We start from the raw sequence: 13,303 nt of genomic DNA on the forward strand, positions 1-13,303 counted from the left end.
TCTTCACTTAAGTGATAAATATATTCAAACATCTATATAAATGTATTCAAGAACACTAAAGCATTTAAGAAATAAAAGGTAACATGATACGTTCTGATGTGATGTACTATATAGCATGCAGGATATTTAGGAGTTACCAAGTTTTAACCTAATGACAAAAGTCTGCTTTATAAACACAAACAGAACTTTAACAAACCTCATTCATATTCTTTACTTCCTATTCTTTTCCAATCAGACATAGCCCTGTAGATGAACATTCTTATAATGTGGTTCATAAAACTAGCATAGAATACATCTGACTCTGTTCCCAACCCTGTGAAACCCTCCCTATCCGTTAAGTAGGATCCAGTACCAATCCAATCTCATTTCCACTGAATCCTTTAATTCTGTTCCCAATGTGATACTTCTTACAGAGTTTCTAAATATGAGTATAGTTTGGTGCAATGCACATTTATGTCTGACCAATTTATATCTGATCCCTTCTTCTGAGACAGCACCTTTCTAATTGTTAGACTCAAATCTTTAAAAAGGGCCAATATAAGAGATGTGCTAGAGGACCAATATGTTTACCTGAACCTCAGCCACAACTTCTTGTTCATCAGCTTCAGCTAATGACTTCACATCACTCTTGCTGATCACATTACTGAAATCTGAAACAGACATATGAGCTGTGGCTGACTCAAAGGAGATCACTTTTGTTGCAATTAGACATAAAAGAACCTAATGTATACATTGTGGTATATGTCAAAGTTGAACACCTTCAAAATAAAATGAGTAGCACAAATATATTTAAATCTGTAAGTTCAAAATAATACTTAAAAAAAAGACCACCGTGAAGGTAATGGAGGATGCCAGGGAACCACGTCATTATATTGAAAATAGCAAATAAAAGGAAAGAAGTAAGCTTTTATTCTTTTATTTATTTTATTTATTTTTTTTATTGGAGTTCAATTTGCCAACATATAGCATAACACCCAGTGCTCATCCCATCAAGTGCCCCCCTCAGTGCCCATCACCCAGTCACCCCAACCCCCTGCCCACCTCCCTTTCCACTACCTCTTGTTCGTTTCCCAGAGTTAGGCGTCTTAAATGTTTTGTCACCCTGACTGATATTTTCACTCATTTTCTCTCCTTTCCCTTTATTCCCTTTCACTAATTCTTAATTCCCCAAATGAATGAGACCATATAATGCTTTTATTCTTTTATATACAAAACTATACAACAGATAACCAAATAGTAGATGAGGGGAAATTTCTCTTTATGGAAATATTCCAGCTAAAAACCAAAGAAGGAATGAAAATGATGATTGAAACATCATCATTTTTATCAACCCCTAGTGCATCAATGGATGAACCTAGGCATTAAGCATCAACTGATGCTAATATCACAGTAAGAGACCATCAATGAAAGCACACAACACTGACAATGAAATATTCTTGCCAAAAAGAAATCAAATCTAAATCTAATTAAGCTTCTATATCCAAGTACCAATTTACAGAACTAGAGGCTAGAGGAATATTTTATTTATTTACTGATTAGATTTATTTATTTCAGAGAGAGAGAGAGAGCAAGAGAGCCTGCATGCACATGAGTAGGAAGGGCAGAGGGAGAGGGCGAGAGAATCTCAAGCAGACTCTACACTGAGTGCAGAGCTGGAAGTGGAGCTCGATCCCATAACCTTGAGATCAAGATCTGAGCAGAAAACAAGAGTTGATATTTTGATGTTTAATGGACTGCATCACCCAGGTGCCCCATGAGTATTTTAAACTACAAAGAATATGTTAAACAATCCTATGGGGATGCAATCAGCAAGAGGCAGGGTGTGAGAAACTTTAACAGAACAATATAGTTTTTTCAATAAATAAATTGCACTTGAGAGAGAGAGAGAGAGATAGAGAGAGACAAAGAAAACACCTATAGAAGATTAAAGAAACTTAAACAACATATCAATCGATGTGTGGCTATTATGATCATAATTCAAATCCAAAGCAGTGAGAAAACAAAACAAAACAAAAACAACAACAAAAAAAACATTAAGGGAATCTGAAATTTGAACATTGAGTATTTGAAAATAGGAACTATTTTTTATTATTTAGATATAATAATGGTATTTTATTTTATTCATTGCTTATAATAATGGTATTTTAAAAAATGAGTCCTTGTGTTTTAGAGATGTATACTGAAATATTTAGGGATGAACTCCTAAGTCTTAGATCTTCAAAATAATGTTGGTGGAGGATTAGGTGGCAATATAGCTAAAACAAAATAGGCCATGGCAAAGTAACTTTTGAAATTGGGTGATGGGCACATTAGGATTTATTATACTATTTGTATACATTTGAAAACTTCCATAATAGAGAGTTCTTTTTTTAATAAAGGGAGAAGCCTATTATACAATATTTTTAGTAGACATAAAAATACAAAAATTATAAATAAGTGAAGTCTGCAGAAGGCCAGGTTAGTGATGATATAAGTTGTGCTGAAAGGTTGTAATGAATAAAATCACTACATACAAACTCATTTAGTTTATTTTAATCAAATAAAATTGTGAAATTGATTGCTTTATCCAAGTTCCAAGAGTCTGTATTTCCTAGGCTTTAATGCTACCTTTATATAATTTTTATCTTCTACTTCATAGATTCATAGTGCAAATCAAATAATCTTTAGAACCAGGAGAATAAACATTAGATTATTGGTTACTAATCTCAACTGCTGCATCAAAGAACTCTCTTTAGAGGAAAAAGGAGTCTTTCATCTTATGACCTACTCAATTTTTAACTGAGACTCAGCACAAGAAGTGATTCCATTATATGTCTTAAATTTGAAACACAGGGAATTTCTCATATATATGTATATATATATCACTAAGTACAAGTTTCTACATTTTTCTAAGTACCTAGCTTATGATCAGACTAAAAATACTTCAGTGACTACATGCTTATCAGAATGGCTAAAATAAAAACTAAGAGCAACACCAAATGCTCATAAGGATAGAAAAAAACTTGAGGCTCTTGGGTGGCTCAGTCAAACATCTGCCTTCGCTCAGGTCATGATTCCAGGGTCCTGGGATTGAGCCCCACATGGAGCTCCCTACTTTGTGGAGAGCCTGCTTCTCCCTCTCCCGTTTTCCACCCCCTCCCGCTTATGCTGTCTCTGTGTCAGATAAATAGTCTTTAAAAAAAAAAAAAAAGGATACAAAGAAACTGGATCACCTGTACATTGCTGGTGGAAAGTAAAATGGTATGGTCACTCTAGAAAACACTTAGCAGTTTCTTAAAACACTAAACATGGAACTAGCATATGGCCCAGCAATTGCTCTCCTGGACATTAACTACAGAGAAACGAAGACTCATGTTCACTTGAAAACCTATACACAAATGTTTGTAACAGCTTTATTTGTAGTAGCCAAAACTGAAAAAAACACAGATGTCCTCCTATGACTGAATAGTTAAACTGCAGTACATCCATAACACGGAATACTACTTAGTAATATAAAGGAATGAACAATTGATACATGTCACAACCTGGATGAATCTCTACAGAATGCTGAGTGAAAAAAGCCAATCCCAAAGGGTTATATATTGTATAATTCCATTTGTATAACATTCTTGAAATGACATTATAGAAATAGAGAATAGGTTAGTGGTTACCAGGAATTAATGAGGGAGTTGGGTTGGAGGGAAGTGGATCTGGTATAAAAAGGCAATATGAGGGATCGTTATGGAGATGGAAATGTTTTGCATCCTAACTAGAACAGTGTCAATATCCTGGATATGGTATTGTACTATAGTTATGTGAGATGCTTCACTCGGGGAAATGGGTCTAAGAATAAGTGGGATCTCAGTATTATTTCTTACAACTAAATGTGAACCTAGACAATTGTCTCAAAATAAAAAGTTAAATTATAAAAGCAAGCCTATGGCTATTAGCCAAAAGAAAAAAAACCTACTAGGATTACAGAAACTAAAAAAATTGCCAATTTTTACCTCTTGAGGTTGTTTTAAGGGCTGAATGAAATAATATGTGAGAAAGTTCTTTATGAAATATAGTCTCATCACAAATATTAATTTTTGGTACCATTATTTAATTTTGGCATATAGTGTAGAAAGTATATATATCTTAGAGTATAATCTAAACCTTAAAACTCCAAAGCCTTCAAGTAAGCTTTAAAATTTCTCAAATGCGGGGATCTCTGGGTGGCTCAGTGGTTTAGCATGTGCCTTTGCCCCAGGATGCGATCCTGGAGTCCCGGGATCGAGTCCCGGAATCGAGTCCCATATCAGGCTCCCGGCATGGAGCCTGCTTTTCCCTCCTCCTGTGTCTCTGCCTCTCTCTCTCTCTCTCTCATAAACAAACAAACAAACAAACAAATAAATAAATCTTTAAAAAAAATAAAAACTAAAATTTCTCAAATGCCCTCCATACTGAGAATTAAGGTTTGTCCTTGGTTTTGGAAATGGCACCAAATAAAATACACCAACTAATCCCATAAGGATCAATAATGACATCTAGAGGAGAATACATGTAACTTAAACAGAATGTATTACATCAAAAAAAAATCATATAAAATGTATAGTAACCACAAACCTAATTTATTTCCAGGACTCTGCCCGCCCCCCCAAAAAAGTTATATACATAAGAGATACCTACCAGATGACTTGTACTTTCAAGTATTAAATAAAGTGGCAAAGGGAAGTGGAATGTTTTCATCTGGAATGTAAGTAAATCTCTGCTTTTCCAACAAATTCAAGCATATTCTCCTCCAAGTAAATAATCAGCTTCTATGCCTCAGTTCATAAAAGTATAAAATACAAATAAATAAATGCTTTTATCTTTTTTTTTTTTTTTTGCAGAGGTAGGATGTGAAATTTGGCTACTTATAATTTTTTGACATACAAAGAATCTTGATAGGTAAAGTAAAACTTAAAAAAGCAATTTTCACCTAATCAATCAATAATGAAAAAAAAATCACACTTAGTTCTCTAAAATAGAATGGTCACATGACTTTTAATATTTTGAAAGGATATAAAGAAATCAGAATTGTATAGTAATGAATTCAGTTAACTTATTGATGATATGTAGTGCCCAATAGAACAAACTAGCTAGGATACAGTTACATGATGGAATGGGTGAAATAATATACTTACAAATAAAGTATATACTGTATTTTGGTCTCCGGAGCTCTTGAATCAGATAATCCACATTCTCCTAGAAAAAATAAACAAATAATATGTGAGAATTGTTTAAGTGAAAGAATAATAAATATTGTCTTTTGACTTATTTAAGTATTTATTGAGAGTCCATGGAGTGCTGAGGTCTAGATTTAAATGTATGTTGTGAGGATGAAGGCTGGCAGAGAAAAAGAGGTATGTTAAATATAATGATCAGGAATCATCTATAAAATTATGTAGCTGCATCACCTTGGCCAAATTAAGATGTAAAAATATTAAAAACACAAATGTTGAAGTACAACATAAAATTGATAATAACTATAAATTTGCCTCAGGCTGCTTGTCTATAAATTACTCATCTAATCAAAATTCTTAGAATATCTAGATATTTCTAGTTCTTTAAAAAATCAACATTCAGGGATGCCTGGGTGGCTCAGTGGTTGAGCATCTGCCTTCAGCTCAGGGCGAGATCCTGTGATTGAGTCCCACATAGGGCTCCCTACATGGAGCCTCTGCCTCTCTCTCCGTTGTCTCTCATGACTAAATAAACAAAATCTTAAAAAAATCAATATTCAAGAGAAAATACACTTAATTGTATTCACTTTGGCTTTTAATTTATCAGGACCTATAAGACTGCACCACTGTAATGTTTATGAAGATTTCTGTAAAAAGCAGGCTGACCTTTCATATTGTTATTTATTTATTTTTCAAAAATATTTTATTTATTTATTCATTCATTCATGAGTGAGTGAGTGAGTGACAGAGAGAGAGAGGCAGACACAGGCCGAGGGAGAAGCAGGCTCCATGCAGGGAGCCCGAAGTGGGACTTGATCCAGGGACTCCAGGATCACGCCCTGGGCTGAAGGTGGCGCTAAACCACTGAGCCATCCCAGCTGCCCTCATATAGTTATTTAAAAATAAAAAATGAGTGGCACCTGGATGGCTCATTTGGTTAAGTGCCTTACTCGTGATTTTGGCTCAAGGTCACAATCTCATGGGTTATTAGATAAAGCCCAAGGTCAGGCTCCACACTCAGCAGGGACTCTGCTGGAGACTCTCTCTCTCTCTCTCTCTCTCTTTGCCCCTCCCCCCCCCACTCACACTTCCTCTCTTACTCAAATAAAATAAATAAATCTTTAAAAAGAATAAAAATAAAATGTGAAATTTAGAAGTAAAAAGAAGTTGATTTTTATATGGTCAAAACATAAGCATTCCAATTACAGAAGATCATAATGCAGGTTTTAATCTATTTTAGGTACCATTAACACATAGTTAAATTTCTATATGAATTTGGTCCCCAGTCCAAACATGAAATACAGTTTTGAATGTTTAAAAAAAATACATACATTTCCTTAAAGAATTAAAAGTAGTTTAAGCAATGCACATTGCTTTTTAAATAGGAAAAAGGTTTTTAAAATTGCCATTTAGGTTAAAAAATACATTTAAATATTTTTTTTTTTCAATTTTTATTTATTTATGATAGTCACAGAGAGAGAGAGAGAGAGGCAGAGACACAGGCAGAGGGAGATGCAGGCTCCACGCACCAGGAGCCCGACGTGGGATTCGATCCAGGGTCTCCAGGATCGCGCCCTGGGCCAAAGGCAGGCGCCAAACCGCGGCGCCACCCAGGGATCCCAAAAAATACATTTAAATTAACTTTATAATATAATCAAAGAAAATAATTTTTAAGGAACACATTTTTAGTTTGAGAGAGTATATGTATATAATTGTGAAAGATGTTTCTCTAATGAAAAAATCTTAGGAAATGTTGGAATAGATAATCTCTAAGATCCCTCTCAGCAACAAAATTTCATATGAGCCACAAATGTGAAACTGGAAATAACTCTAACACAGTATTAATATGTTAATTAATTCAGGAATTATTTACTTTGGTCCACTATGTAGAAGGCATAATAGTGTGAAAAAAACAGATACCATCTCTGCTCTCATTGAGCTTATTGCTAGTAAGTAAGATAGGCATTAATCAAATGATATAAAACTTCAACTATGACAAGCAACAGGGAGAAGATATTGGTGCGATAAGTACTTATAAGAGGGGGGTTTGACTTGGTCAACAAAACCAGGGAAGATTTGCTGAAGGAAGTAAAGAAATTTCAGAGGGAAGAGCCTATGCAAAGGTCCTGGAGCATGATGGAATAAAGTGAACTGAAAGATTAATGTGGCTAAGAATAAAAGGGGGAATGGTTTGAAATGAGGCTGTAGGTATGTGGAAATAGTGGAACTAGATCACACAGAACCATAATTAAGGAGTTCTGCCTTTAGCATAAAAACAATGAGAAGTCATTCAAATTTCAAGTGGTGGTAACACGGTCAGATTTATATTTCAGAAAGTACGTAATATACAAGCATCGTCAAAAGAGTGCAATTGGAGTTGAAGATCATGAATATAAAGAGAGTATACAAAAATAAGATTGAAATAGTACAGGATTTTTACAGGAAGACTCAAGCCAGACTTAGAAAATGATGGATGAAATGGATAGAAGGCTAAAGAACCTTTAATTAGGGGAAGAGTACAAATAGAGAAGAGGATTGAGCATGTAGAGGGGTGAAAAAAGGCCTAGTTGGCTATAGTAGAGGAGCAGAGATTGAACAGAGGAGGCTGGATACATATGGGCAGACCAAACCAGCTCAAGGAGGGATTCGAGGGCTGGACTACTAAATATTGATTTAATTATGGCAGTAAAATCAAGCCATTATGTTCCTGTGCATAGATGTGAATAAAATGATATAAACTCAAGATATTGGTGTACATACATAAGTATATAAATATATAGGATTAAGCGGCAATGGTGTTCAGTGTGATAGTATGGAGGTTAATCCAGGAATAAAGTGATGTGGTCTCTGTTAGAACCAAGTAGCCAAGAACCTAGAAGGCATCTTGTAGGAAAAATTGACTGAAAGGAGTAAACTGAAATGTGGAAAGAAGGGGAGTCAAGGTTATAACTCTGATGAACCAGGGTAATTATGATGCCACAAATGATAATACAAATTTATTTTGCTTTCTTCATGCTTTCAGATCATCATGTTCTGTATTTGCCTGGGCAAATGACAGCTCAGTACCTTCGTAGGTCGAAGAAAACAAATTGCTTTCAGGTGTTTCATGATCTCTCGATTTTGAGAATCAATGCGTTCAAAAAGGTAAACTTCCTTCTGAAGAATCTCTGATTGTGTGTAGACCATACTCACTATGCCAGTCTGTAAAGAAAAATAACTCATATTATACTAGTCAAAAATAATATAAACAAGCAGCAACATTCAAGACTTAAAATTTTTTTTCATTTATACTTGGCTGGATAACATAAATATTAACATATGTAATAACATTTACTGAGCATCCAGAACATGTAGGTATTGTACCGGAATGAAAAACATGTTCTCTCTGAACGCGGAGAATCCATAAATTTCGAAAAAAAATTTTCCATCACCTTATAGTGTTTTTTTAAAAAAATAATTCTTTGACCAACAAATAATAGCCTATCGTCTCAGCTCGAGCACTAACAGCTGTATTTTAGAAACAAGCCTGAGTAGAAATAAAAGTCTTCCAAGTGCCCTGTCTCACATATTATTTTTTGGCAGAGACATTTAGGAAAGGACTTCTGATTCCAGTAAGTCGTTGAGGGGGCGGGGTGGCGGGGGAGGAAAAACCTCTGGCAATAGTTAGAGCCATTTACATTGACAACACAGTAGACAAGCTGCATACAACCTTTCAGTTTCACACAGGACCGACCCTCGCTTCAAAATTCTTAGTTAAATCCTAAACCCTACGGTGGAGCGGGAGTAGCTATGAGGAGGGAGGATTCCCTCACACACTGAGCAAAAGCAAACTCACCGTCTCCTTATCCATGAGAAGTACCTTCATACCCGGTCCGCTGTCCTCTATCATTTTGGAAATGTACTGCTTCACAGCAAAAACCACGTTCATGGTGGCGAACGGACGGCGGAGCCCCACAGCCCTTCTGGTCCCCTTTTTTCTTGCTAAATTAACCCCGGGCCTCTTGGCCGGCTCTCAGCTGCTTCCTCCCCGCTGAGCTTCGGCTGCCGGAAATCCGGGCATCTCCTCGGGTGCTGGGAGTTGTAGTTCCGCTGCGCCGGGCCGGTGCCACCGGAGACCCGCCCCCCCTTCCCTCTCGGAAGTGAAACATGCCCACCCCCAGCCTGGTGGTGTCTTGAGGCCTGGCTCCCGACCGCTATGGGCCTGGGTCCGGAGTGCCCGGCTGCGGCCGAAGCCTGTTCTGCTGGCTTGGGGACAGGGTACCCGCTCGCCGGGTGGAGGAACTTGACATAGGGCTGGCTCGGAGGCAGGAACGGCAGAGGGTGACCGCGGTCACTATTTGCCATGAATACTCGGGTGGCCCGTGAGGAATTAAGGGAAGAGGGATGGTGTGGTGCTCCCGGCCGCTCGGTAAGGTGTTGGCTAAGTAATGGTCGGATTCGCCCTTCCTGGCTTCACCGTGTGGTGAACAAGGCCAGGACAGTTCTGCCAAGGGAGGCCCGAGTTGGTTTTCTGCAGACCGAGGGCCTCCTGAAAGGGAATATTTGTTGGAAGAGCGTACAAAAGAGAATGCCTTTGAGGGATGTTTCTGGGGAGGCCCCAGACCCCGCCCAGGGCAGGGAGCTGAGTCGGCCCCCGAAGGCCTGGAGGGGGGGCGAGGGAGAGGGTGAGGCGGTGGGGCCCCGGGTTGGGCGCCCTGGGCGGCTGGCCTCCGCGGTCTGCCTCCTCTGCCTCTCTGTGTGTCTGTCATGAATAAATAAATAAAATCTAAAAAAAATAAAAATGTGAACTTTAAAGTGGTTATAAATGAGAAAAATGTAATTGTATAGAATTCTAATATTAACTTAAAATATTACTTAAAATTTAAAGATCAAAAAATCTTTCAGCATCTTACAAGATTATCTTTTTATTTTTTATTCTTCCAGTATAATGAATGTATTCCCTAATATCAACCACATATTCCACATTGCATTCCTGGAATTAAATCTATTTGGTTAATTCAATTCATTCAATTCAACAAAATGTATGTACCTAATATATGGCAAGCACTTGACATGTGTTAGGGAACCGGCAATGATTCCTCATTGAGCTTATGGTCTAGCAGATGTCTATGATCTATTTTCCTTTCAGCCCACTGCTGAATTTAAATTGCTAATACTTGATTTAGTATTTTTATTTTTATATTCATAAATAAGATTGATGTCAGTTTTTTTGTGTGTGCTATACTTTTTCCTTTCCTTGTCTTGTGGTTAGGTTAACCTTATAGAAATATTTTGCAAATGTTTCTTTATTTTCCATGCTATAGGAATGTGTAAGACACAGATGAATTAATACCTTTCTTACAGCTTTTCTATAACCTGCCCGTAAAATCACTGAGACTTGGGGTCTTTTCTTCTCCTTAAATTTTTTTTTCAATTGTGGTAAAAAATACACAAATAAAATTTACCATCTTAACCATCTTTAAGTGTACAGTTCAATGAAGTATATTCACATCATTGTGCTCTTTTCCTTTCAAATACATTTATTTTACTATTCCTTTCACTATTCTTGTTTTAAATACATTTCTTTTACTTTCTAACTGCTTCTATGGTTAGTGGGCTATTTTGATTCTCTAACTCTTTTTTGGGGTTACCTCTGGCTTGTATTTCCCAGAAATTCCCCGATTTTAAATGTATTGCTCTAAAGCAGTACACAGTAAATTCTTATGCTTTCTAAGTCTTCACTATTTCCGTGATTATGTCCTCTTTCCATCACCACTGTTGCTTTTTTGGTTTCCTCTCCTCCATCTTTTTTTCTCTTAAAATTTAAAGCATATTTAAAATACATTACGATTAAAAATGAACTAGTAAAACACCTGGAAATCCTGTAAGTTATCAATATTTGAAATTTCACCTCTACTCTCCTGTGTCACTTGGTCTTTTTCTTTTACCTATAATTTAGATTTCAGTATAGGATTGTTTTTCCATTTTACGCATTTTTTTTAGAAAAAACAAGGCAAGTCTTGTCTATGAAATTTGTGCTTTTTTAGACAGTAGTCAGCCTGTAAATAATACATGGCAAGAAACTGCATTCTTTTATTTATAGTTGGACAATTATAACACTTTAGAAGAACAGGAAAATGCCTATTTTGATAAGGCTTAGTAATTTATTCCATTGCTCATGAAGTTCCATTGATGTCAGTGGCAGTGTTATTTTGTACATTGATAAGATACTTCCATAAACATTTTGTACAAAATAGTTATAGATTTAAAGGATGCTGTGATAGTTCTAAAGTTTGCCAGCCTATTGTGTGAATTAAATGAAATAATGTGCAGAAAAAATGTGCCTGGCACATACTAAATGCTCAGTAAATATCAGCTTTAATTAGTTAATTAGTTAATTAAAAATATTTTATTTATTTGAGAGAGAGCAAGAGAGAGTGAGAGCATGAGTGAGGGGGTGGCAGCGGGACAGAGAGAGAGAGGGAGAAGCTGGCTCCCAGCTAAGCAGAGAGCTCCATGTGGGGCTTGGTCCCAGGATCCTGGAATCATGACCTGAACTGAAGGCAGACTCCTAACCGACTGAGCCAATCAGGCATCCCTCAGCTTTAATTATTTAAAATCAAAAGGTAGGTATAACTTTTAGCTTATTTTTTACATATGACATTTTATTCCCCTTCGACAAGAAAAATTTTAAATATAATCTAATTTCAGAATTTGTAAACTACAGTTTCCCAATATAATTTCCAGAAGTTTATCTTGCATTACTATACAATAATAGAAGTATTGATGGGAAGAATTGGGCTGCTCCTTCATAATTTGTGAACCATACGATTTTCACCAAGACAAAACTTAGGAGAAATATGCTTCAAGCTACTTCAGAGGCTTAGTGAATACCCAACCTCAAATCAAACAGGGTTTGTTAAGCTTTTGTCACAGTTGGTGGTTTAGTACTGAACTTTATGGTAGCAAAAACAATTACCTTAAAACATAAAGGAAAAATTATTTGCTGGGTGCCTGGGTGGCTCAGAGGTTGAGCATCTGTCTGCCTTTGACTCAGGACGTCCTGGGGTCAAGTCCCACATCGGGCTTCCTGAGTGGGGCCTGCTTCTCCCTCTGCCTGTGTCTCTGCCTCTCTCTCTCTATGTCTGTCATGAGTAAATAAATAAAATCTTTTAAAAAGATTATTTGCATGAAGGATTCTGCCTGCACATTCAGTAGTTTGGGTGGTTTCATCTTTCTGATGGTGATGTTAACTTTGATCGTTTGGTTAGGTGGTGTCTGTTGGGTTTCTCCTCTGTAAAATTATTTTTCTCCTTGTAATTAATAAATATGTAAAAACAGATAAAGAGGATTAAGAGGTAAAAACTTTCAGTTATAAAATAAGTCATGGAAATGAAAAGTACAACATAAGGGATATAGTTAACAATATAATAATAATGTTATATGGTGGTGAGTGGTGACTTACTCTTTTTGTTTGTTTGTTTGTTTTTTTTTGAAGATTTTATTTATTCATGAGAGACACAGAGAGAGAGAGAGAGAGAGAGAAAGAGAGAGGCAGAGACACAGGCAGAGGGAGAAGCAGGCTCCATGCAGGGAGCCCAACGTGGGACTCCATCCCAGAACTCCAGGATCACGCCCTGGGCTGAATGAAGGCAGGCGCTAAACCGCTGAGCCACCCAGACATCACCGTGACTTACTGTTATGAGCATTGAATAATGTATAGAATTGTCTAATCAAAATGTTGTACACCCGAATGCAAAATTGTATGTTAATTATACTTCAATTAAAAAATGTATACTTAAAGCAAAAATAAAAATATCATATGGAGAGATGCCTTGATGTATTGCAAATATCCCAGTTCTCATCACACTTGTTATACCTGCAAATTTTAACTGGAATCCAGTATTAGTTCTACCTGAAAGCATTGGTGTTTACCTGATAGTAATTATTTTCCTCATTTCTTCTGCAGTTATTGTGTGGTATTCTTCTGTAAAAAAGAGTGATACTCTTCCTCCCGTGTATTTATTTAATCATTTATTTATGTCAGATCCATGGATATTTAAGAGGATTAATCTTAAGTAATAGGAAGGATATATAGAGGTTGAGAGTGCAGGCTCTGAATCAGGCAACCTGGACTT

At 36.6% G+C, this 13,303-nt stretch overlaps 1 protein-coding gene and 1 long non-coding RNA gene across 9 annotated transcripts in view; one reads left to right on the top strand and one right to left on the bottom strand.

The window, feature by feature from the left end:
* VPS45 (vacuolar protein sorting 45 homolog) overlaps positions 1-9,234 on the bottom strand; it is a 71,992-nt gene extending 62,758 nt beyond the window's left edge. For all 8 annotated transcript variants that reach the window (XR_005987785.1, XR_005987784.1, XR_005987783.1 and 5 more), the window contains exons 1-4: positions 9,022-9,234; positions 8,253-8,387; positions 5,148-5,208; positions 571-650 (exon numbers count right to left, since the gene is read on the bottom strand). Coding sequence is in view for 4 of the 8 variants with exons in the window: in XM_041754924.1 (XP_041610858.1) it covers positions 571-650; positions 5,148-5,208; positions 8,253-8,387; positions 9,022-9,114 (369 nt within the window). In the remaining 4 variants the exon portion in view is untranslated. The remainder of the gene's footprint in view (positions 1-570; positions 651-5,147; positions 5,209-8,252; positions 8,388-9,021) is intronic.
* Positions 9,235-9,300: 66 nt separating this feature from the next.
* LOC121490480 lies at positions 9,301-12,708 on the top strand. The gene is made up of 2 exons (XR_005987692.1): positions 9,301-9,594; positions 12,664-12,708. It is a non-coding gene; the product is annotated as an uncharacterized LOC121490480 (long non-coding RNA).
* The last annotated feature ends 595 nt before the right edge of the window (positions 12,709-13,303 follow it).

This window comes from Vulpes lagopus, chromosome 5 (genome assembly GCF_018345385.1).
Source record: "Vulpes lagopus strain Blue_001 chromosome 5, ASM1834538v1, whole genome shotgun sequence".
In the NCBI taxonomy this organism is placed as follows: Eukaryota; Metazoa; Chordata; class Mammalia; order Carnivora; family Canidae; genus Vulpes; species Vulpes lagopus.